General features: G+C 46.5%; 1 protein-coding gene across 1 annotated transcript in view; it reads right to left on the bottom strand.

The window, feature by feature from the left end:
• Positions 1-2,813: 2,813 nt before the first annotated feature.
• The window catches only part of RTKN2 (rhotekin 2), an 85,677-nt gene continuing 64,901 nt past the window's right edge, over positions 2,814-23,589 (bottom strand). Inside the window, exons 11-12 of the mRNA XM_073685410.1 lie at positions 8,104-8,211; positions 2,814-3,491 (exon numbers count right to left, since the gene is read on the bottom strand). Of these exons, the coding sequence (XP_073541511.1) occupies positions 2,962-3,491; positions 8,104-8,211 (638 nt within the window). The 3' untranslated portion in view covers positions 2,814-2,961. The remainder of the gene's footprint in view (positions 3,492-8,103; positions 8,212-23,589) is intronic.

The raw sequence follows: 23,589 nt of genomic DNA, 5'->3' as shown, positions 1-23,589 counted from the left end.
TGGCAGTAGGAGAGAGCCACCAGCCAGAGACAAGAGGCGCAGTGAGCCTGTCTTGGCAGAGAAAAGACTTAACTTTACCAGACTTTGGTGTCTGAGGCTGGAAGGATTCCACATCCCCCAGCAGAGAACCAGCCCGCAAGGGACTGTACATTCCTTGGCCTAAGAAGCCTGGAGGCCCTGCCACAACCGAAGGGACCAGTAAAGCCGTACAAGGCTGGGAGCAGAAAGGAACCCACGTCGCAGGCCATACAGGCGAGAAAGCACGGAAAGCTCGGAAACGTGGGCTGTTATCCTATCAGGAGGAGATAGTCAGAAGGAGCGCAGAAAGCACGGTAGGCCTACACCCTCACCCTGACCAGGGCCAATTTCCCCGTTGCTCTCAGACATCCAGGTCCCCTCCTAGCCGGGACTGTTTATGGGTCAGTTTACCTGTTTCAGTAAAGACCCTGGACTACAACCTGTTGTCTGTGTGCTCCTTGCTCCTCCAGCACTATCATCACTGGGACTCTCACTACCATCACTCCCACCATCCACTATACTGCCCTGGGGCCGCACTCTTCCCGTGGGGAGTCACACTACCATAGCTGCACATCTCATCAGCCCCAGCGGTCTGCATGCAGCGGCGGTTCCTAATAACCGCAAATCCACGCGTGGCGTAGTCGGACATTATCAGCAGAACATAGCAGACTACCATTGGCCTGACCACCCTGAGCCACGGAACCGGGCAGCCACTACTACCCCCATCGTCTCCCTATTGCCCGGATCCGAGTGCCCCACGGCCAAGGGGGAAGAGTCATATGTAATGCAGCGGCTTGCTGCATTGCCAAAATGTCTGAGGGGGTGTGTTCTCGCTGACCACGTACCTCCCCTCCAGGTGACTGATCACATGACTGTGACATCATCACAGGTCGTGTGCACAGAGGGATATATATATCTGGGTGGTTTTTGAAATGGAGGGAGTCAAGGGACCTAATCTCTGTGCCTGGGACCCCATTAGCCCTGGAAGGCACGAGGCCTGGAGGCCACATCTGGTGAGCCTTAAACCACAGCTTTGGCAGAACAGAGCTGATGGAAGCAGCTAGACCCGGCAAAGGTAAAAGACGGTGCTAGATATGGACATTGATGTTGTTACCTTGCTGAGGACTGTATCTGAAGCCAAGCGCGCATAGCTGCCACTGAAAAGGCTCTAGGATATTACGTGTGTAACATTCCTGCGAGCCACTGAGATGGACTATGTTATAAGCAGTTTATGATGTGTAATAAACTGCTGGACTTTAGATTACCGGAAAACGTTGCATGTGTGCTTTAATTGACCCGGTGAAGTGAGTGCCCCCTCAACATGATCGATAGCGCTACCCCGCCCCACCACACAATATTATATATATAAAATTATATATACACACATACATACACACAAACATACATATTAGTGTAGGGAGGTAATTAAAAAGTAAAAAAGTAACCCCATTTGATTAGATATTTTTTTTCTCCATAAATAGTAAACTTTAAAATAAGAACCTCTGTAATATATCTTCTGTAAATCCGCTTTTTTCTCCTCCTGGACTGATCATTTTGTTCTCCAAATTCTCAATTCAGATGTAAAATCTGTCTTCTGTGAACACAAAATTTTCCCATTACTAAAATAGGAGATGACAGTTGGTGCTAATAAAGTTCTATGGAGAATTGTAACTGTTTCAGAACTTCTCCATAGAATTTTATAATGTTATAGGCACCAACTGTCATCTCTGGTCAGTAATGGGAAAATCTATATTCAGTGAATACAGATTTTACAGCTTTTATTCAAGACTTAAGAATGAAAGATCAGTCCAGGAAGAGAAAGAAGCAGATTTCTCTGATAAGATATATTACACACTTTTTATATATATATGCACTATTTATTTATGAAATTAAAATAATTGTTACCATTTAAGCATTGCAAAACTGAAATGGAATCTGTCACCAAGCTTTTGCTACCTCATCTGAAAGCAGCAGAATGTAGGAAGAGAGACCCTGATTCCAACAATGTATCACTTAGTTTACTAGGTGCTGCGGTTGTGACATAATCAGAATTTTTAGATGTAGCAGAGCTCAAAAGCTGCCCACGCCCACACTAGGCTCTGTATATACATTGTCTATTGACAGTGAGCTGCTTATCACAGGAGGGGGAAAGGTAGAACAACTTGGCACGAGGGAGCTAGTCTAGGCAGTGATAATCTCCTGGTTATAAAATCTTCATTATACGGGAATAACAGCACACAGCCTAATAAGTGACACATTGCTGAAATCTGTGTCTCAGCTGCTACATTGTGCAGCTCTCAGATTACATAGCAAAACCTGCTGACAAATTCCCTTTAAAAAACATGGCAACATTTTGTGAGAAATGTCTTTTTTTTTGTATAAAAACATAAATATAAAAGAACTATATAAAAATAACAGTATCTTCTTTACATGGCAAGCACTGCCTCATTACATGACTTGCACTCCGCTTTTTTCTATTATTGTCTTAAATGTAATGATTAAGGAACTGTAATAGGCCCGATTAGTGGGACTAATCATAGCAAAGCCTCGGCTCAGGACAGTAACTGGCAAAGAAAGGAATAAATATGTACAATGCAACCTAAACTGACATTTTACTTTTGTGTCCTGTGTGTAATTATGAAGCAGAGCAGTCTGCGAGCCAGCGGATAATGATAAAAAAAAGAAATAAATAAAGGAAAACTTTCTTTGAAGATTAAGAGCCTGGTTTTCTTTCAGGGTATTCGAAAAATTCTTCTATATAATCTGAGCGCATAACAAATAACACGAGGATAGGATTGTGATTAAAATACTAAGCCAATTATACTGTGCAACAAATTGCTCAGAGGGAGAAAAAAAACAAAAAACGTTTCATTGCAAGATTACAGTTAATTTTGAATTATTCACTTCTAGCTTATAATACACCTCTCCACATAGAGAATGAACTCATTCCTGTGACTGTAACCACGACTTAGGGACCAGTTTATCTTTTAAGGACTTCTGCCTTGGAGCAGGAACTGGTTTTGATGGAGCATCCTCAGCATCTCTCTTGATCAGGTCATTGCCCTCAGAGGACATGGGCTTTCTCGGAGGGACCACCGGCCTCTGGAACTGTTGCATGATAGAAGACAATTTAGCATCAAGAGACTTGCGAGAAAAGCTTGACCGTGGCCAGATATTCTCTTTTTCTGTAGGGTCTGGGACTTTGGGACCAGCGCCATAAGGAGTTTTGTTGGGAGGTGGAGGAGGAGCTCTTCTCTTCTTTCCTTTGCCGTTTAGGAGGTTTGCTTCGTTATTTTGTGAAGGTGGAGAGAGGGTGTTCTTTTCAACATGGAGTTGATGATTTCCATCAAATAAGGCGGACCATGGAGGTTGTACAGAGTCTTCCTGACCAATGAGAAACTGCCCATCTGTCTCTTCTATTTTCCTGTGCAGAATATCTGTTAAACCTTCAAACTTCACAGGAGAACCAATGCCTAAAAACAATTGTAAAAAAAATGATGATTTTTTTTTTGGTATTTTCCTTTCTTTACCTTACCTAAATGATTCATTTTTTGAAAGACAATTTTAGTAATTTATACTTTTAAATGGTTACTGTACTTTATAGTAACTTTTCAGCATAAGCTGTCCTGTGTGTATAGGAGGAATAACAATATTTCTGGCCATTATATGGTTTCCTCTCTGTGTGTTCTAGCTTGTACAGTAATTTACAATAGACTCTGAGCTGGTAGGAGGAGACTAGATATTATGAGGTTTCCTATACACATCACAACACTGAGGGATGTATTCCTTCTATTCATTCCTTACTTAGCACAGAGAGAAACAGCAGCAGTATGAAGGAAATTATACAATACTGAGCAGTATAGATGTGAATCCAGCTCTGGGGTGAAGTAAAAGACTTGCTAGAAAGCTCAGAAAGATCTACATATATCTCTGTTGGTTTCCTCAATCTGCTCATCACTTCTCCTCCCTACTCTTTATTGAGATGTTTTTCCAGAGTACATAATGACTTAAGTAGACAGAGTGAGGGAAACAGTGGCTCATAAGTGGAGAAAGAAGCAGAATTCTCTAATAAGATATATTACAAAATGTCTCATTCGCCTACACTATTGAAAATTAAAAGGGAACTGTACTTTCCACAACCCTTGTGGAATTCAAGTGATTAGCTAATAAGGTATTCCTCAATGTATGATCATTGGGTAGGTTTGACCTCCACCAATTAGCAGAATATAGTTAATCACGCACTGCGACATGCAATATACAAGCAGTTATTGCTGTGACTGGCACGGCAGTTCAGATCATTCAACTGAGCAGTGCCAGACAAAGCACACACACGTGTGAATCGGTGTGCATAGGTAACAAAGGTCTGATGATTGGTGGGGTCCCGAGAGATCATCTCCACTCTAAGGGCTCGCTCAGACTGGAGTGTAGCCAGCGTATAACTTGGACAAGTGCTAGCCGATGTCTCATCAGATGGCACCCGCTAAATGTTATACTATGGAGCAATGCTGACTAGCATTCATTTTCTCATGCTGAGTTGGCATAAGAAAAAAAAAAAAAAAAAATCGCTGCACGCTGCAATTGGCATCGTATATTGGACGGCATGCACCCATACAAGTCTATGGGTGATTGCAAAACATCAGACTGCACTCGGATATCATCCAAGTGCAGTGTGATTACTGTGGACGCCGGCAATGGAGGAGATAGAGAAATTACCTTCTCCGTCTCCTCCGCAGCTGTGCCGTGATTCTCTCATGCGAGAGGATCGGAGCACAGACACTCGGCTCACGCTCGCAGCAGCCGAGTGTCATTAGCAGATCGCATCCGATGCTATAAGCTAATGTGAGCCCGGCCTTAAAATGATGACCTATCGCAAGGTTGTTAAGGGGGTTTTCCAGTCACACCATATGGACGACCTATACATAGGATGCTATATTAATAGGAGATCGATGGGGGTCCATCACCCAGCATCCCATAGATCATCTGTTTGAATACGAGCTGTGCTGCAGTACCCTACCTGCAGTGACCATTACACATAGTGTGGCGCTGCACTGTGCAGCAATGTTCCATAGGTTTACTTCCAACTGATGCAAAAGAAAAAAGATGATCGGTGAGTGTCCAACACCCAGCACCCTCAAAGATCTCATATTGATGACCTATGGTTTAGATTATTTATCAATATGGTGTAACTTGACAACCCCTTTAAACTATTAATTTAAAGATATCCCATATAATCCTACAATTTAGAGGTATAATTAAAGGCCCCCATACACATTAGATAAAAGATTGGCATCAATTTTTGCAAAATAAGCTGACCATCTAATGTGTATGTCTCCCTCCTAGCTGTCCCTTTACAGGTTATGTCAGGAGACGTAATGATTGGTGGTTGGAAATGTGTAGCACCCTGAGGATTCGGCTGCTACAGGGGTATTGCACCTCAACCCAGAGGTGTGATATTCCACTCCCGGGTAAGGATGGAGTGTGGAACTGAGCTCAGTTAGCTGCATGCACTACACACATCCCATTTCCGGGGAACAGACCGATGGTACTCCCACTAGAGAAATGTGCAGGTACGACAGTGTCTGTTCCTGGCTGGAGTGGGAGGGGGGTGGAAAATCCCAGTAGTGTAGGGGCAGATAGGGGGAGCAGCCTGGGTAAAGTTAGGAGCTCATTGGGTGCTGGTCACCTGAGCTCACACATAGAGGGAGTATATAAGGTGGGCACCATCTTAGATCAGGGTCAGTCAGTCAGTCAGTAAGTCTTTGCAGAGGAGTGGAGGAAAGCAGAGGAGCAGAGCAGCCCCAGAGCCAAGAGTGAGAGAGGAGAGAGAAAGACCCAGAGGGGGAGAAAGAAGGAACTCTGAGAGCCCAAACTAAATCAAAGGGTGAAGAGTTGGCAACAGGGTACCGGATCCCAAGCTGGCAGAGACTACAGCACACCTTAGCCAGGAACCGGAGGCCGTGGGCAGAATCTGCCACGGCCACCCACTATATCCACCCGGAAGGCAGACCACGCATAGGGTCAGGGAACCCAGAGACAAGGGTTCACCAACAAGAGGCCCGAGGGAGCCGGACATAGGTGGATCCCTGGTGGGGAAGGCCAGAGACGAGGACAGGACAGAAAGGGAGCTCAGAACCACGCTCCAGAACTACTTGGGGGTTGGCCGAGTCCAGGACCTGGTGGACACAGCACGGTTCGGGTGGTCACTCAAGGCCGGAGTGACCGGTACAAGAACAGCAGTAAGTAAAGAACCCTGAACTGCACAACCCGACTCTGACTCTCATTACCATCTTCCCTGCACTTCCACAACCACCATCCTCTGCACCTGACCCCCTGAGGCTATACCCCTCCCGTTGGGGGTTATACTACCTAAGCTGCACAAACACCATCAGCCTCAGCGGACCCTGCTGCAGCGGCGGCCGTAGTGACCGCAATTCAAGGGTGGCGTAGTCGACATAAAGAACTTTAGTAACATCAGTAAGGACTGCCACACACTGAGCTTGACACCCTGGGCACGGACCGGGTCACAGCCACTCGGAGACTACAACCCCCATCTGATCCGGCTCCGGGTATCCCTAACAGCACTGGCCCAGGGGGCGGGTCAAATGGATCGCTTGATTCTTTTGTTCTGATGAGAAACCGCTGCCAAAAACGCTCTTAGGCTATGTGCGCACAATGCGGAAATGCTCCGGATTTTTCCTGAGCGTTTCTGCATCTCCCTGGCAGAAAAAACACATGCGGATTGCACATGCGGATTGCACATGCGGATTGCACATGCGTTTTTCCTGCCAGGGACATGCGGATGTGAAGCGTTCTTCACATGCATTTCCACATGCGGGTTGACAAGCACTTTCCAAGTGATTTTAGCATCACTTGGAAAGTGCTTCACAACTTGGTCACACTATATAAATCCATGCAAGCGGCATGGATTTATATAGTGTGACCGAAAGAATGGTAAAAAAAAATAAATAAATCTATACTTACCTTCTTATGGCCCCCGGTGTCTTTATCTGATGCATCCTGGCTTGCCGGCAGATCGCGGTGGACTGAAGGACCTGCCGTCACATGACTAAATGATGTCACCGGAGGTCCTTCAGTCCACCGCGATCTGCCAGCAAGCGAAGACAAGCGCACCGGGGGCCATCAGAAGGAAAAGTATATTATTTATTTTTTATTTTATTCTTTTTTTTACAGGTTCTATGGAACCCGGGTCCGGAGGAGAGTCTCCTGTCCTCCAGACCCGGGTACCATCCGCACATTGAAACGCATGTAATCCGCATGTACAGATCCAGTGATGCGTAATCCAAGCGTTCCAATGCAAGTCAATGGTGGCGAAAACGCAGTGCTTCCGCAAAATAATTGGTAGTGCTGCGTTTTTTTCCGCAATGATAAAACTTAGGCTGTGTGCCCACGATGCATTTTTTAAGTGTTTTTGCAGCGGCAATTCCGCTGCAGAAACGCTTAAAAAACGCTTGGTAGAAGGTCTGCCATGTTCCCCAATGATAATCCGCATGTGCTGTGCACATGCTGCGGAAATTTCCGCTGCGGATTATCATTGCAGAAAAAAAAGCAGCACTACCAATTATTTTGCGGAAGCACTGCGTTTTCGCCACCATTGACTTGCATTGGAACGCATGTAATCCGCATCACTGGATCTGTACATGCGCATTCCATGCGTTTCAATGTGCGGATGGTACCCGGGTTTGGAGAAGAGGAGACTCTCCTCCGGACCTGGGTACTATAGAACCTGTAAAAAAAAGAATAAAATAAAAAATAAATCTATATTTACCTTCTGATGGCCCCCGGAGAATAACTAATAATTCTTGTTTGCAGGGATGCAAAAGCGCTATTTTTTTTAAAGTAAATACTTCAACCCATCCTTAGGCATACAGTACATAAAAGGTAAATTCTAGAATATTTATGGATTTAATACAGTTGGTAATTTTAAAAAAAAATGTGAAAACAAAAAAATAAACTAAAACAAAAAAAATGCTTCGATATTAAACTTCTTATATTGAACACACATATAAAAAAAAAATAGAGCTCAGTTTGTTTTTTTTGCCTTCCACATGGACAAATTACACTTACTCATATCATGGTACACGGACGTTGCCTCTTTTGTTAGAAACAATGGTGGTTTCCGCGGTGACGCAATCTCTATCTTCATGAGTTCTTCTGCACAATGCTTCCACTGACCTGAGATAGGACTGATCGTTAGATGGGCAGCAGAGAACAATTTTCATTTGCACATGAAATACATTGTTTCCTTTTAGTAAGGTTTTGGATTTTTCTTCATGAAACTTATCAGGGAACAGAACTTCAATAAATTTATGTAACTAACAGAACAAAAGGTAAACAGCGATCTAGACTTCTGGTCTACTGTGTAATCCATTTATGACAATATATAGTACCTAAAATGAAAGGTTTCATGTAGAGTTGAGCAGAGAGTTTGGCAGGACACTGGTCAGTAGATCATGTGAACCTCCTCCTACCTGCATCGCCAGTAACCTTCTAAGGCCCTGTTCACATTTCTTTTTTGGGAGTTGCATTTGCTTGTTCTGTTTTAGGAGCAGAGACAGATTTCATGCACAAAACAAATCAGTTTCCTAACTGTCGCAAAGAGAAGCAGAGGGCGGGCAATTGATTTTTATAGGGTCCGTATGATTTCCACTTGGTGTCCGTTTGTTAGAATGGAAGCGAAAGTTCTTCATGCTGCATTTTTTTCCCCCAATGTAAAAACTGAAATCCAAAATGGACCCTATAAGAGTCAATGGGACCCCTCTGCTTACAACTGCATCAATTGGACAATTCAGCTCGTGCATGAATTTGCCTTAGGCCACGGCCCCACTATCAGTGTTTGATCAGTATTCGGTCAGTATTTTTTCTCAGCAGTGGGAGCCAAAACCAGGTGAGGAACAATCAGAGAAAAGGTATAATAGAAACAAGTCACCAATTCTGCATTTATCACCCACTCCTGGTTTTGGATCCCACTCCTGAGAAAAAATACTGACCAAATACTGGTAGTGGGGTCATGGCCTTACAAGGTTACTCCACTTTAGGTCTGTAGATGTATACAGGATAAGGCCAGGCTCCAGTTGTTACTGTTGTTTTTACCTTACTTGTGTGTTTTTGCTCACAGGACTAAGCTGCTTGTATTGATTTCTGATGTAAGCAGCTCAATCTCCACAGTCGCCATCCAGTGTTGCTCACCTCACCACCAAAATTTACTAAGGCCCCTCGAAGCAGCAAAATATTGTCTAAAACCATTGAAGCCCACATATTCTATATGAATTACACTTTATATCAAGTAAAATACATCTTTGTACTGTGTTAGTCAGTACGTGGAAAAATATTCAAAATTGAGAGTCCTCAGTGGTTGATACCTTCTTTTCAGTTCGCCATTTAAAAAAAGTAACAGTCTCGATAGCTCGTCATTTAGTCTTGAAAACTTACTATTTGTTACCTTTTTTAAATGGCGAACTGATAAGACAGTATCAACCACTGAGGACTCTCAATTTTGAATATTTTAGTTTATATCAATTAGACCTATTCATTGACTTGCATCCTAAATGTAGAGTACGTGGAGGAGGGATTTAGGGTGAGCCACCATACATTTACGGTCCACACTCTTAGCAGCAGGTCTTGTAACCTGCTGCAACGACCAGGTTAGAGGAGAACTGCAACCCACCCAATGTTATCCCCAAGATACTTTGTTTGAGGCCACGTTCACACCTTCAGTATTTGGTCAGTATTTTACATTCGTATCTGTAAGCCAAAACCAGAAGTGGAGCAATCAGAGGAAAAGTATAATAAAAACACGTCACCACTTCTGTATTATTCACCCACTCCTGGTTTTGGCTTACAAATACTGATGTAAAATACTGATCAAAATACTCAACGTGTGAATGTGGCCCGGTAATAACTGCAGCATCTAAGTTAGAGTGACTATCAGCCCCTGAGCAAAAATTTGTTGGGTGGGGAGGGGACGAGAACTTCTAGGGCAATCAGGGACCTGACAAGGGCTAGGTTTTACTTTATACACCTACATATGCATAAGGAAAAAATAAGTAAGAAGAAAAAAAATGCCAGAATTGTTGAATTCTGTCTTTCTTCCTGACAAAAAAAATAAATAAATAATATTGTATGCACCCCCCCAAACACCTACAGATTATCCTTCAAAAGACAAGTTCTCACACTGCTCTGTGAACTAAATACAATTATCAATCTCAAACAATGACAAAACAAAAATAATTACAGTAAATGTTTTTACTGTTAAATTGTTCAATCAAAATATAACTTTGCCATCACAATAATTTTATTGATCAACAGAAAAACGTTAAGCATGTCACATATACCATGTAATAAATCAATACATTTTGTAGAAACTAAACAAAACAAAGAAAAAAGGGCCAATGCCGACTTCTCCACCTCCCGAAAAATATAAAAATACCAAATAAAAAAAATTATATAAAATATATATATATATATATATATATATATATATATATATATATATATATATATATATATATATATATATATATATATATATATATATATATATATATATACACACACACACACACATACATACATACATAGTAATAACTAATTTACATCCAATAGAATAATAAAAAAAATTATTTACAAAACTAAAACATAAATAAAGCCAAGTCTGGTTGGGTCCTTACTAGAGAGAAGTTACAAGCAGAAGATTCTGGAGCATTTGTATGAACACATCTCACCTTGATCCTGCACCATACACAGCCCTAGTAATCTGTAATCTCATTTCCCCAGTGCAGATTATCAGACCCGAAGTGTTAAATCATTACAGGATTGTGAATGAATATTTGTTTGGTGAATGATCCGATCTGTGAGCAGCTGTCACGGTACGTCAAGAACTTGTTGAACAGCTGTTTCAAACCGACTCATACCGCGCCGTCAGCTGCTGATAACAGGGCAACAACTCGGCTCATTAACACCGCGCCATTATTTTCCTAACCTGAGCCATGGTTAAACTCCGCGGCTGGAACACGGAGAATAAATCAATAGTTTTGTTTCTTTTATGTAACCGAGCCGTCTCGTATCTTCCGTTTTACATTTGGATGGAGGGCTTGAGGAAAAATGCATAAAATGTTATAAAAGGGTCCAATTAACCTTGGCTACAGCAGCACGGCTGGACGAGGCCCCATATAATATCAATCCCCCTGCATTTCCGTGTATGGCTAATTATGATTATGTAGCGGCACACACGAACAGAATGCTAATCGCATGAGCAAAGATACAAGAGTTCTCCGTGACCTTGGAGGCAATTTCTGTGCTGAATAAATTAAATATTCTCAACGACTCCTCTTATAATCAGTCATGAAATCTACCAGTCACCTGAGAGGCGAAAGGTTGTCTGACGTTTGTTTTCTCTTACTATCACATCACAGGATGACGGCGGCCACAGGACATGAGAAAAGTGAATAATAGGATCTTATGTTTACATTAAACTGTAGATCTCCATATAGTGATTCCCTAACACATAACGCATCTTAAAGTGCACCTGCCCCTTCGCACAAAAGATTAGAAAAGCATGTTCCTGCTGCTCTCATCCCCACAAATTAAAACAGCATTTGGCACATATACAGTCGCATGTAAAAGTTTGGGCACCCCTGGTCAAAATTACTGTTATTGTGAACAGTTAAGCAAAGCAAGTTGAAGATGAAATGATCTCTAAAAGGCCTAAAGTTAAAGATGACACATTTCCTTTGTATTTTAGGCAAAAAAGAAATTTTTTACATTTTAAAAATTACAAAAAGAAAAATAGGCCAATGCAAAAGTTTGGGCACCCTGCATGGTTAATACCTAGGAGCACCTCCTTTTGCAAGTATCAGAGTCTGTAAACACTTTTTGTAGCTAGACAAGAGTCTTTCAGCTCTTGTTTGAGGGATTTTCATCCATTCTTCCTTAGAAAATTCTTCCAGTTCTGAGAGATTACTGGGTCGTCTTGCATGTGCTGCTATTTTGAGGTCTAGTCACAGATGTTCAGATCAAGGGACTGTAAGGGCCATTGTAAAACCTTCAGCTTGCGCCTTTTGATGTAGTTTATTGTGGATTTTAACGTGCGTTTAGGATCATTATCCATTTGTAGAAGCCATCCTCTTTTCAACTTCAGCTTTTTTACAGATGGTGTTATGTTTGTGTGACACCCCAGGGGTCTGGTTGTCACAGTGATAGAGATATTACGTCTGAGAGCAGGTGGGAGGTCCTTTGGTCAGGGATCCTGTGCATGCCACACCTCCTGCCCAGCCTTGGGAGGGGAAGAACTTCCCCTGTATAAACCCGGGGCTGAGGCAGGGTTAGTGAGTCCAGGAAGAGCAGAGACAAGAGCAGCATAGGAAGCAGCAGAGTCACAAGGAGTCAGGGGCTGGCAGCTAAAGAGCTCGCCCTGACTAAGAAGATTCTTTACCGGACCCGGAGTCCGAGGCTGTGGGGACTAACTTCTACCCAGCAGCAGAATCCGTCAGGCAGGGGATTTCAGGTCCCCTGGCCCAGAAGCCCGAAGGCCCCGAGTCACCGGCCATACGGGTGAGCACCACACGGTACACTCAGGGACGTGGGCTACTTACATCAGCTTCTAGCAAGGTAGCCAGAAGAGTACAGTCAGCTTGGGAGGCCTACAACTACGCCTGGCCAGGGGAGATCCCATCTGCTCAAGGACTGACCAGGCCCCGTTCGCTAGCAAGTACTCCGGGAGGGTCTATCGTTGTTATCAGTAAAGACCCTGAACGCTACCATACCGTCTCTGAGTGGTTCCTGCTACCCCCATCATCCACGTCGGCTGCCCTGAGGCCATACCCCTCCCGTTGGGGGTTATACTATCACGCTGCACCATCCTTCCACCGGCCTCAGCGGTCTGCCCTGCAGCAGCAGCCCCCTGGCTGCATTCAACGGGTGGCGTAGTCATCAACCGTTTTCTACCGCTAACAGACTGCCGTCCAGTTTGACTCCCTGGGCACGGACCGGGTCACCGCCACGAGACTACAACCCTAAACAGATCCGGCTCCGGGTAAGCTCCCGCGTGCGCAACGCAGCGCGACACAGGCCCAGGGGCGCGTCAACTTTGGCGTAGTCGGCAGGATCACGTGCCCGCAACCACCGGGTACTGCGTGCCTGAAAAGCAAAGACTGTTCAAACTTACCAGTGGTGAAGATTCCCGCCATCGGTGAAGATTCCCGCCATCCGGCGCCATCTTCAGCCTTCTTCCCGCCATCGGTGAAGTTTCCCGCCATCCGGCGCCATCTTCAGCCTTCTTCCCGCCATCCGTGGAGTTTTCCCGCCATTGGACGCCATCTTGAGGACGCCGCGCGGGAAGAAGAGGGGCGTGGACTCCGAAAGCGCGCGAGAACTGAAGCCCCGCCTCACGTCCGGACGTTGCGTAAGGTCCTGGAAGGAGCCCAGCAGACGCCGACGTCACAGGAGCGCGACGGAAGGTCCTCAACCCTGACGATCCACTGCGGAGCCGCGGCCTACGGAAGAGGATCATCGCAAGGTAGGCCACGGTCCACTAGGGGGGAGGAAGATGTCGGATACGGAGGAGAGCTTCACTACCTCGACCCCCGCCAGCGCCACCGCTGCTGCAGTTATGCCCTTCACCATGCCATATATCCCGGGAGCAGCTTGGCTACCCCAGTACTCAGGGGAGTCACATACCCTGCATGACTTTAGAGAAAAGCTGGATAGCCTCTTCCAGGTGTACCCCCTCACAGAAGAGCAAAAAGTGAGCATCCTGGTGGCCCAACTAATCGGGGCAGCCAAAAGAGAAGTAAAATCTTGGCCACCTGGGAGGAGGACTGTCGCAGAGATACTAACCCGGCTGAGGGACACCTTCGATACCCGCACCTCAGCCGAGATCAAGCTTAGATTCTACGGGTGCAAGCAGCGAGCGCATGAGAGTATAAGGGACTATGCACTAAACCTACAAGAGGCCCTGAGGGCCATAAAGCAGACCGACCCTGATGGGGTGGGAAACGAGGACAGGCTGTTAACTGAACAATTTATAGAGGGTTTATATTGCAATGCCCACCGAACCCAGTTGCGGGCAATGGCCTTACAGGATCCCCATCTGGACTTTGCACAGTTCAAGGATAGAGCTATCCGGGTGCTCCGAGAACCAGCACCGGGTGGCGTTGTGACCCACAGGCGCCCAGCTATTACTTACCACCAGGAGGCGGCGCCCTTGTCGGCAGGGCCTGTGGGAGCTGATGCGCAGGCTTTGGACAATGACCCGGCTCCAGACCTACACCATCAGGTCCAAGAGCTAGTTAAGAGCGTTGCTGCGCTAACCCGAACTGTGCAGTCTTTACAGGTTTCCACTCCAGGGAAGATCCAGCTGGCATCCGGACCGGAGGACATCCCGTGGCGTCGACCAAGGAGGACCCCACCGGCCAGAGGAAGACCCAGTGACCGATACAGCGAGGACGGACGACCCATCTGCCGCCGCTGCAATCAACCTGGACATATGGAAAGGTACTGTTCTTTAAACGGGCACAACCTGGGGTAGAGGGCCAACCCCCAGGAAAAAGATCACCAGGCCCATCGAACTGGCGCGACAGATATGTGGGAGGACGTCCAGTCTTGCCTGTGGTACTGGATGGCATTCCCATGAGTGCCCTACTGGACACCGGGTCACAGGTCACCACCATCCCGTACGTGCTCTTCAAGCAGTACTGGAATGACTCGGATATTACCCGCTACCCTGACGACGACTTGAGTATCATCGCCAGCAATGGTCAGCCCGTGCCACAGATCGGATTTAAAGAGGTGACCATCAAAATTGGTAGAGTCGAACTGGCCGCACAGGGACTGATCATTGTAGACATTGACAAACATGAGAGTCACCCAAAGATAACTCTAGGAACTAATGTAATTGAAAATTGTCTTGCAGAGGTGATTTTCCTTTTACAGCAGGTTGCCAAGAATGCCAGCTCCGGCGAGCAGCGGGTGCTCCAGAAAGAGATCCGGGCACTGATGCAACGGCAACAAGTGGAACTCTCCGGCGGTGAGATTGGTAGCGTAAGAATGTGTGACCCTTTTCCTATTGCCATGCCCCCAAAAAGTGAAATGATGATTTGGTGCCGGGCAGCTATTGGTCTGAGAGGTAGAGATTACCAGGCAATGGTAGAACCAGTTTACTCAGATAGTAGGCCCACCATTTTGACAGCACGGGGGGTGGTCAATGTACGCCATGGGAGGGTGCCCGTTCGCATAATAAATATCGGGGAGAGGGAAGTGTACCTGCCCCGGTATGCCACGCTAGCCAAATTATATACCACTAATCAAAATTCTATACAATTTGTGGAACCCTTGCCTCCATCTCACCCGGAGGAAGGTAACGGCTCTAAGAAAGACATGGAGGACTGGTGTCAGCAACTACATCTGGGTACTGACTCCACTCCCTCACACCAGAAACAAGGAGTCTATCGGGTGGTTCAAGAGTATGAGAGAGTGTTTAGTAAACACCCGTTAGACTTCGGGCGAGTCAAGGGGGTAGAACACCGCATCCCCACGGGAGATCATCCTCCCATAAAAGAGAGGTATCGACCCGTACCCCCTGCACATTACCAACACGCCAAGGGGATGCTTAGAGACATGAAGGAGGCTGGGGTAATCCGGGATAGCTGTAGCCCCTGGGCAGCCCCACTAGTTTTAGTCAAAAAGAAAGACAACACCATGAGGATGTGTGTAGATTACCGGAAAATCAACCGTATCACACACAAGGATGCGTACCCCTTACCAAGGATAGAGGAGTCATTGGCTGCTTTAAGATCTGCTAACTTCTTCTCTACCTTGGATCTCACTAGCGGGTACTGGCAGGTTCCTGTAGCAGAGGCAGACCGGGAGAAGACTGCATTCACCACCCCGATGGGACTTAGTGAGTTCACCTGCATGCCGTTCGGACTCTGCAACGCCCCAGGAACCTTCCAACGATTAATGGAGTGCTGTCTGGGCCACAGAAACTTCGAGACGGTCCTGTTGTACCTGGACGATGTCATCGTATACTCCAAAACTTACGAGGACCACCTGAAACACCTGGCGGAGGTGTTCGAAGCTCTGGCGAGTTATGGCCTAAAGGTGAAACCCTCCAAGTGTCACCTCCTGAAACCAAAGGTGCAATACCTGGGACACGTGGTGAGCGCTGACGGAGTGGCTCCCGACCCCGATAAGATCACCGCAATTAAGGGATGGCCAAGCCCCTCCAGCGTAAAAGAAGTGCGGCAGTTCCTAGGGTTGGTAGGCTACTACCGAAGGTTTATTCCCGGTTTCACCAAAAAGGCAGCGCCTATGCAGGACCTCCTGATAGGCCAGTCCCGGAAGGCCAAGAACCAGAAGCCGCCCTTCAAATGGGAAGAGCTAGAAGAAGAGTCCTTCCGCCAGCTGAAGATGGCCCTCACGGGGGATGAAATCTTGGCGTACCCAGACTATAGCCAGCCCTTCATCCTCTACACCGACGCCAGTAACATCGGGCTAGGAGCCGTACTATCCCAGATTCAGCAGGGGAGAGAACGAGTGATCTCCTATGCCAGCCGAAAACTGCGACCCACCGAAAGGAACCCCGAGAATTACAGCTCATTTAAGCTAGAGTTCCTGGCCGTGGTATGGGCAGTCACCGAGCGCTTTAGGCATTACCTCGCTTCTTCCCGGTTCACCGTATACACGGATAACAACCCGTTGATACACCTGGACACGGCAAGACTCGGTGCCCTGGAGCAGAGGTGGATGGCCCGTCTGTCCAACTACGAGTTTACAATTAAATACCGGGCAGGGCGCTCCAATACCAACGCGGACGCCCTGTCCAGGATGCCCAACCTGCCGGACGGAGGAGAAGATCCGGAGGGACTGGAAGAAGTTGAACTCCCTGCGTTCCACCGTCATGGGACTATCCAGTATTCCCACCGGGTAAGGAGTAAGCAGGCTGCTACGTTGAACCCCTTACCTCACTACAACTGGGCGGAAACGCAAGACAGCGACCCTGCCGTCCGACTGGTGAAGGAGATGCTGACTCGCCCGGAGGCTAGCCTGGAATCAGACGCTCCAGAGGAAGCCAAACAACTATGGGCAGAGAAGAGTCGACTGTTCCTTTACAAGGGGAAGTTGTGCCGCAGAATGGTTAACTCCAGGACGCATGAACTACTCTGGCAAGTAGTGGTGCCACGAAGAGACGCAGCCATGGTGATGGAGGCATACCACGACGGAGCTGGACACTTCGGGTGGAAAAAGCTGGAGTTCCTGCTGCGCGAGCGGTTCCACTGGGTAGGCATGAGGGGAACCATCGAGAAGTGGTGCAGAGACTGTGGCCCGTGCAATCTGAGAAGGAAGGACCGGGCCAGCCAGAAGACTCCCCTGCAGTCCATCGTCACCCGGCAACCGTTGGAACTGGTGGCCTTGGATCATGTAAAACTGACCCCCAGCAGAAGTGGCTACGTCTACGCGTTAACCATCGTGGATCATTACTCCCGGTTTCTGGTTGTCGTCCCCGTCAAGGACTTAACGGCTCGAACAGCAGCTAGAGCCTTCCAGCAGCACTTTTGCCGCCCACACGGGTACCCGGACCAAGTGCTGACGGACCAGGGACCTGCCTTTGAAGCGGAGGTCTTCCAGGAATTCTGTAATCTGTATGGCTGCCGGAAGATAAGGACGACACCCTACCATCCGCAAACTAATGGACTTTGTGAAAAAATGAACCAGGTGGTAATGGATCTTCTAAAAACGTTGCCCCTGGAAGAACGCAGTCTGTGGCCTGAGAAGTTGCCCGATCTGGTGGACCTATACAACCACATCCCGGTAGGTTCCACCAACTGTACCCCGGCTTACCTAATGAGGGCAAGACCTGGTAAGTTACCTGTTGACCTGGAAATGGGAGTCCTGACGCCCGAGGACACTTCACCAGAAACAGACTGGGACACAGAGAGGCAGCAGCAGTACCGGAAAGTACAGGAGAGCGTGGAGCGAAGTCTTTGTCAGGCTAGGGAAAGACAAGAGAAGACTTACAACCAGTATGCTCCCGCTGTTCCCCTGGTACCCGGAGAGCAGGTCTTGAAGAGGAAGAGACGGCTCCACAAGTTGGACGACCAGTGGGAGAAGGACCCGTACACCGTACTGCCCTCAAGCCACGAGAACCCGAAGGTCTGTACCATCAGTAAAGACGGAGGGGAAACCACAGCCATTGTATCCCGGGACCACCTGAAGAAGTGCCCCGAACAACTGAGGAACCCTGAGGAGGAACAGGAAGACCATCGACCCGTGGAAGAAAGGGAAGATATGGTTAGTACCGTGCTCGGGGACTTCCCTCGGTCTTGGACTCAAGTCAATGGTGCAGTTGTGGTACCCGTACTCACCTTCCTCCAACCATCATCCCAAGAACCTACGGAGCAACGGGTAGAGCTGGAAGAGCAGCCGGTCCAGGAGGCAGAAGACTCCACCCAAGCGGAACGGGAGAATCCACCCTCTGCTTATAGTGAGCCTGCCGTACCCCTAGTGAGACAAAGAGCCGGTAGACAGCTGCCCAGTTTACCCTTGACAGCTCCTACACCCTGTAGTTCAGGGCCAGACAGTCAGCTCCGTAGGTCCACTAGGGCCACTAGAGGCCAGTTACCCGCACGTTGGAGGATCTAAATGTTTAAGTTGTTTTACAATGTTTACCTGTTTATTGTTGCTTGTGTGTAATTTTGTGTTTCTAGTTGTTTTTAGGAGTCTTCGGTGGATTTACCGGGAATCCTTTGTATATAGTTGGAGCGTAACCCAGGATGGACTAGAGACTGTTAAGGACTCGGGGTAGGACAGACCCCTACCTGGTTACGTCTCCCTGTGTTGGTGAAATGGACACCTTTGCTTTTCTTCAAAGACTGCACCCGGTTGCGGACATCCGTGACCATCTTATTGTGTTTCCTTATTGTATTTTATTGTTCTTTGATATACCTTGTTATATTTTTCTAAAAAGTGTTTAGTCCCGGAGTACTAAATTTCACTAGGGGGGAGTGTGACACCCCAGGGGTCTGGTTGTCACAGTGATAGAGATATTACGTCTGAGAGCAGGTGGGAGGTCCTTTGGTCAGGGATCCTGTGCATGCCACACCTCCTGCCCAGCCTTGGGAGGGGAAGAACTTCCCCTGTATAAACCCGGGGCTGAGGCAGGGTTAGTGAGTCCAGGAAGAGCAGAGACAAGAGCAGCATAGGAAGCAGCAGAGTCACAAGGAGTCAGGGGCTGGCAGCTAAAGAGCTCGCCCTGACTAAGAAGATTCTTTACCGGACCCGGAGTCCGAGGCTGTGGGGACTAACTTCTACCCAGCAGCAGAATCCGTCAGGCAGGGGATTTCAGGTCCCCTGGCCCAGAAGCCCGAAGGCCCCGAGTCACCGGCCATACGGGTGAGCACCACACGGTACACTCAGGGACGTGGGCTACTTACATCAGCTTCTAGCAAGGTAGCCAGAAGAGTACAGTCAGCTTGGGAGGCCTACAACTACGCCTGGCCAGGGGAGATCCCATCTGCTCAAGGACTGACCAGGCCCCGTTCGCTAGCAAGTACTCCGGGAGGGTCTATCGTTGTTATCAGTAAAGACCCTGAACGCTACCATACCGTCTCTGAGTGGTTCCTGCTACCCCCATCATCCACGTCGGCTGCCCTGAGGCCATACCCCTCCCGTTGGGGGTTATACTATCACGCTGCACCATCCTTCCACCGGCCTCAGCGGTCTGCCCTGCAGCAGCAGCCCCCTGGCTGCATTCAACGGGTGGCGTAGTCATCAACCGTTTTCTACCGCTAACAGACTGCCGTCCAGTTTGACTCCCTGGGCACGGACCGGGTCACCGCCACGAGACTACAACCCTAAACAGATCCGGCTCCGGGTAAGCTCCCGCGTGCGCAACGCAGCGCGACACAGGCCCAGGGGCGCGTCATTTGCATCAAGAATTTGTTGAAATTTCATTGAATCCATTCTTCCCTCTACCCGTGAAATGTTCCCCGTGCTATTGGCTGCAACACAACCCCAAAGCATGATTGATCCACCACCATGCTTAATGGTTGGCGAGATGTCCTTTTCCTGAAATTCTGTGCCCTTTGTTCTCCACACGCGCATTTGCTCATTGTGGCCAATGAATTCTTTTTTAACCTCATAGGTCCAAAGGACTAGTTTCTAAAATACATCAGGCTTGTTTAGATGTTCTTTTGCATACTTCTGACTCTGAATTTTATGGTGAGGTCGCAGCAGAGGTTTTCTTCTCATGACACTTCCATGAAGGCCATATTTGTGCAGATGTCTCTGAAAAGTAGAACAATGTACCACAACTCCAGAGACTACTAAATCTTTCTGAAGGTCTTTTGCAGTCAAGCAAATTTGCAAATTTCTAATTTGCCTCTACAGCAATCCTACGAGTAGCTCTCATTGAAATTTTGCTTGGTCTTCCAGACCTTATCTTGATCTCCACTGTTGCTGTAAACTGCCATTTCTTAATTACATTTAGAACGAAGGAAAGGGCAACTTGAAAACGCATTGCTGTCTTCTTATAGCCTTCTCCTGCTTTGTGGGCCTCCACCATTTTCAGAGTGCTAAGCAGCTGCTTCGAAGAACCAAGGGCAGGGTTTTTCTAAAGCTGGGAAATATGCATCACCTGGCCTCTCCTATTTGCATCGGCCCATTTTCTATTTTGGAATTTTTAAAATGTAAAAAAAAAAAAATTAATTATATATATTTATAGTGCGTACGGAAAGTATTCAGACCCCTTTACATTTTTCACTCTTTGTACATTAATGAGAAAAAAATGAACTTTTTAGAATCTACCAAATGGCTGCATTGAAACACTCTGCACCCCATCTTGACTGAAAAAACAGAAATGTAGAAATTTTTGCACATTTATTAAATAAGAAAAACTGAAATATCACATGGTCATAAGTATTCAGACCCTTTTCTCAGTATTGAGTAGAAGCACCCTTTTGAGCTAGTACAGCCATGAGTCTTCTTGGGAATGATGCAACAAATTTTTCACACCTGGATTTGGGGATCCTCTGCCATTCTTCCTTGCAGAACCGCTCCAGTTCCATCAGGCTGGATGTTGAACGTTGGTGGACAGCAATTTTCAGGTCTCCACCAGGTCTCTAGAGATCCTCAATTGGGTTTAGGTCAGGGCTCTGGCTGTGCCAGTCAAGAATGGTCACAGATTTGTTCTGAAGCCACTCCTTTGTTATTTTAGCTGTGTGCTTAGAGTCATTGTCTTGTTGGAAGGTGAACCTTAGGCCAAGTCGGAGGTCCAGAGCACTCTGGCAGAAGTTTTCATCCAGGATATCTCTGTACTTGGCCGCATTCATGTTTCCTTCAATTGTAACCAGTCGTCCTGTCCCTGCAGCTGAAAAACACCCTCATAGCATGGTGCAGCCACCACCATGCTTCACTGTTGGGATTGTATTGGGAAGGTGATGAGCAGTGCCTGGTTTTCTCCATACATGCCACTTAAAACTTTTTGGTGATAATTCTATCTTTGTCTCATCAGACCAGAGAATCTTATTTCTCATTGTCTGGGAGTCCTTCATGTGTTTTTGAGCAAACTCTATGCGGGCTTTCATATGTCTTGCACTGAGGAGAGGCTTCCGTCGGGCGACTCTGCCATAAAGACCCAACTGGTGGAGGGCAGCAGTGATAGTTGACTTTGTGGAACTTTCTCCCATCTCCCTACTGCATCTCTGGAGCTCAGCCACAGTGATCTTGGGGTTCTTCTTTACCTCTCTCACCAAGGCTCTTCTCCCACGATTGCGGAGTTTGGCTGGACGGCCAGATCTAGGAAGACTTCTGGTGGTCCCAAACGTCTTCCATTTAAGGATTATGGAGGCCACTGTGCTCTTAGGAGCCTTGAGTAATGCAGAAATTCTTTGGTATCCTTGGCAAGATCTGTGCCTTGCCACAATTCTGTCTCTGAGCTACTTGGGCAGTTCTTTTGAGCTCATGATTCTCATTCGGTCTGACATGCACTGTGAGGTCTTATATACAGTTAGGTCCATATGTATTTGGACAGAGACAACACTTTTCTAATTTTGGTTCTAGACATTACCACCATGAATTAAAAAAAATAACAATTCAGATGCAGTTGAAGTTCAGACTTTCAGCTTTCATTTGAGGGTATCCACATTAAAATTGGATGAAGGGTTTAGGAGTTTCAGCTCCTTAACATGTGCCACCCTGTTTTTAAAGGGACCAAAAGAATAATCTCCATGGTGAAGAGAAACCCCTTCACAACAGCCAACCAAGTGAACAACACTCTCCAGGAGGTAGGCATATCAATATCCAAATCTACCATAAAGAGAAGACTGCGTGAAAGTAAATACAGAGGGTTCACTGCACGGTGCAAGCCACTCATAAGCATCAAGAATAAAAAGGCTAGACTGGACTTTGCTAAAAAACATCTAAAAAAGCCAGCACAGTTCTGGAAAAATATTCTTTGGACAGATGAAACCAAGATCAACCTCTACCAGAATGATGGAAAGAGAAAAGTATGGCGAAGCGTGGTACAGCTCATGATCCAAAGCATACAACATCATCTGTAAAACACGGCGGAGGCAGTGTGATGGCTTGGGCATGCATGGCTGCCAGTGGCACTGGGTCACTAGTGTTTATTGATGATGTGACACAGGACAGAAGCAGCCGAATGAATTCGGATATATTCAAAGCCATACTGTGTGCTCAGATCCAGCCAAATGCAGCCAAACTGATTGGTCGTTGTTTCATTCTACAGATGGACATGACCCAAAACATAAAGCCAAAGCAACCCAGGAGTTTATTAAAGCAAAGAAGTGGAATATTCTTGAATGGCCAAGTCAGTCACCTGATCTCAACCCAATTGAGCACGCATTTCACTTGTTAAAGACTAAACTTCAGACAGAAAGGCCCACAAACAAACAGCAACTGAAAACCATCGCAGTGAATGCCTGGCAGAGCATCAAAAAGGAGGAAACACAGCGTCTGGTGATGTCCATAAGTTCAAGACTTCAGGCAGTCATTGCCAACAAAGGGTTTTCAACCAAGTACTAGAAATGAACATTTTATTTACAATTATTTAATCTGTCCAATTACTTTTGGTCCCTTTAAAAACAGGGTGGCACATGTTAAGGAGCTGAAACTCCTAAACCCTTCATCCAATTTTATTGCGGATACCCTCAAATGAAAGCTGAAAGTCTGAACTTCAACTGCATCTGAATTGTTTTGTTTAAAATTCATTGTGGTAATGTCTACAACCAAAATTAGAAAAATGTTGTCTCTGTCCAAATATATATGGACCTAACTGTAGACAGGTGTGTGCCTTTCCAAATCAAGTGCCGTCAGCTTAATTAAACACAGCTGGACTCCAATGAAGGAGTATAATCATCTCAAGGAGGATCACAAGGAAATGGACAGCATGTGACTTAAATATGAGTGTCTGAATACTTATGACCATGTGATATTTCAGGTTTTTTTTTTTAATAAATTTGCAAAAATGTCTATATTTTTAATTGACACCACTGATTTTACAATATCGTGTACTTGAAAATGGGAAAACAAATCCAA

Source organism: Phyllobates terribilis, unplaced genomic scaffold (genome assembly GCF_046119375.1).
Source record: "Phyllobates terribilis strain yellow unplaced genomic scaffold, ASM4611937v1 Scaffold_5__5_contigs__length_657084704, whole genome shotgun sequence".
Taxonomy (NCBI): domain Eukaryota; kingdom Metazoa; phylum Chordata; class Amphibia; order Anura; family Dendrobatidae; genus Phyllobates; species Phyllobates terribilis.
The sequence above is the reverse complement of the archived record's forward strand: the minus strand, read 5'-3'. Positions and strand labels throughout refer to the sequence as shown.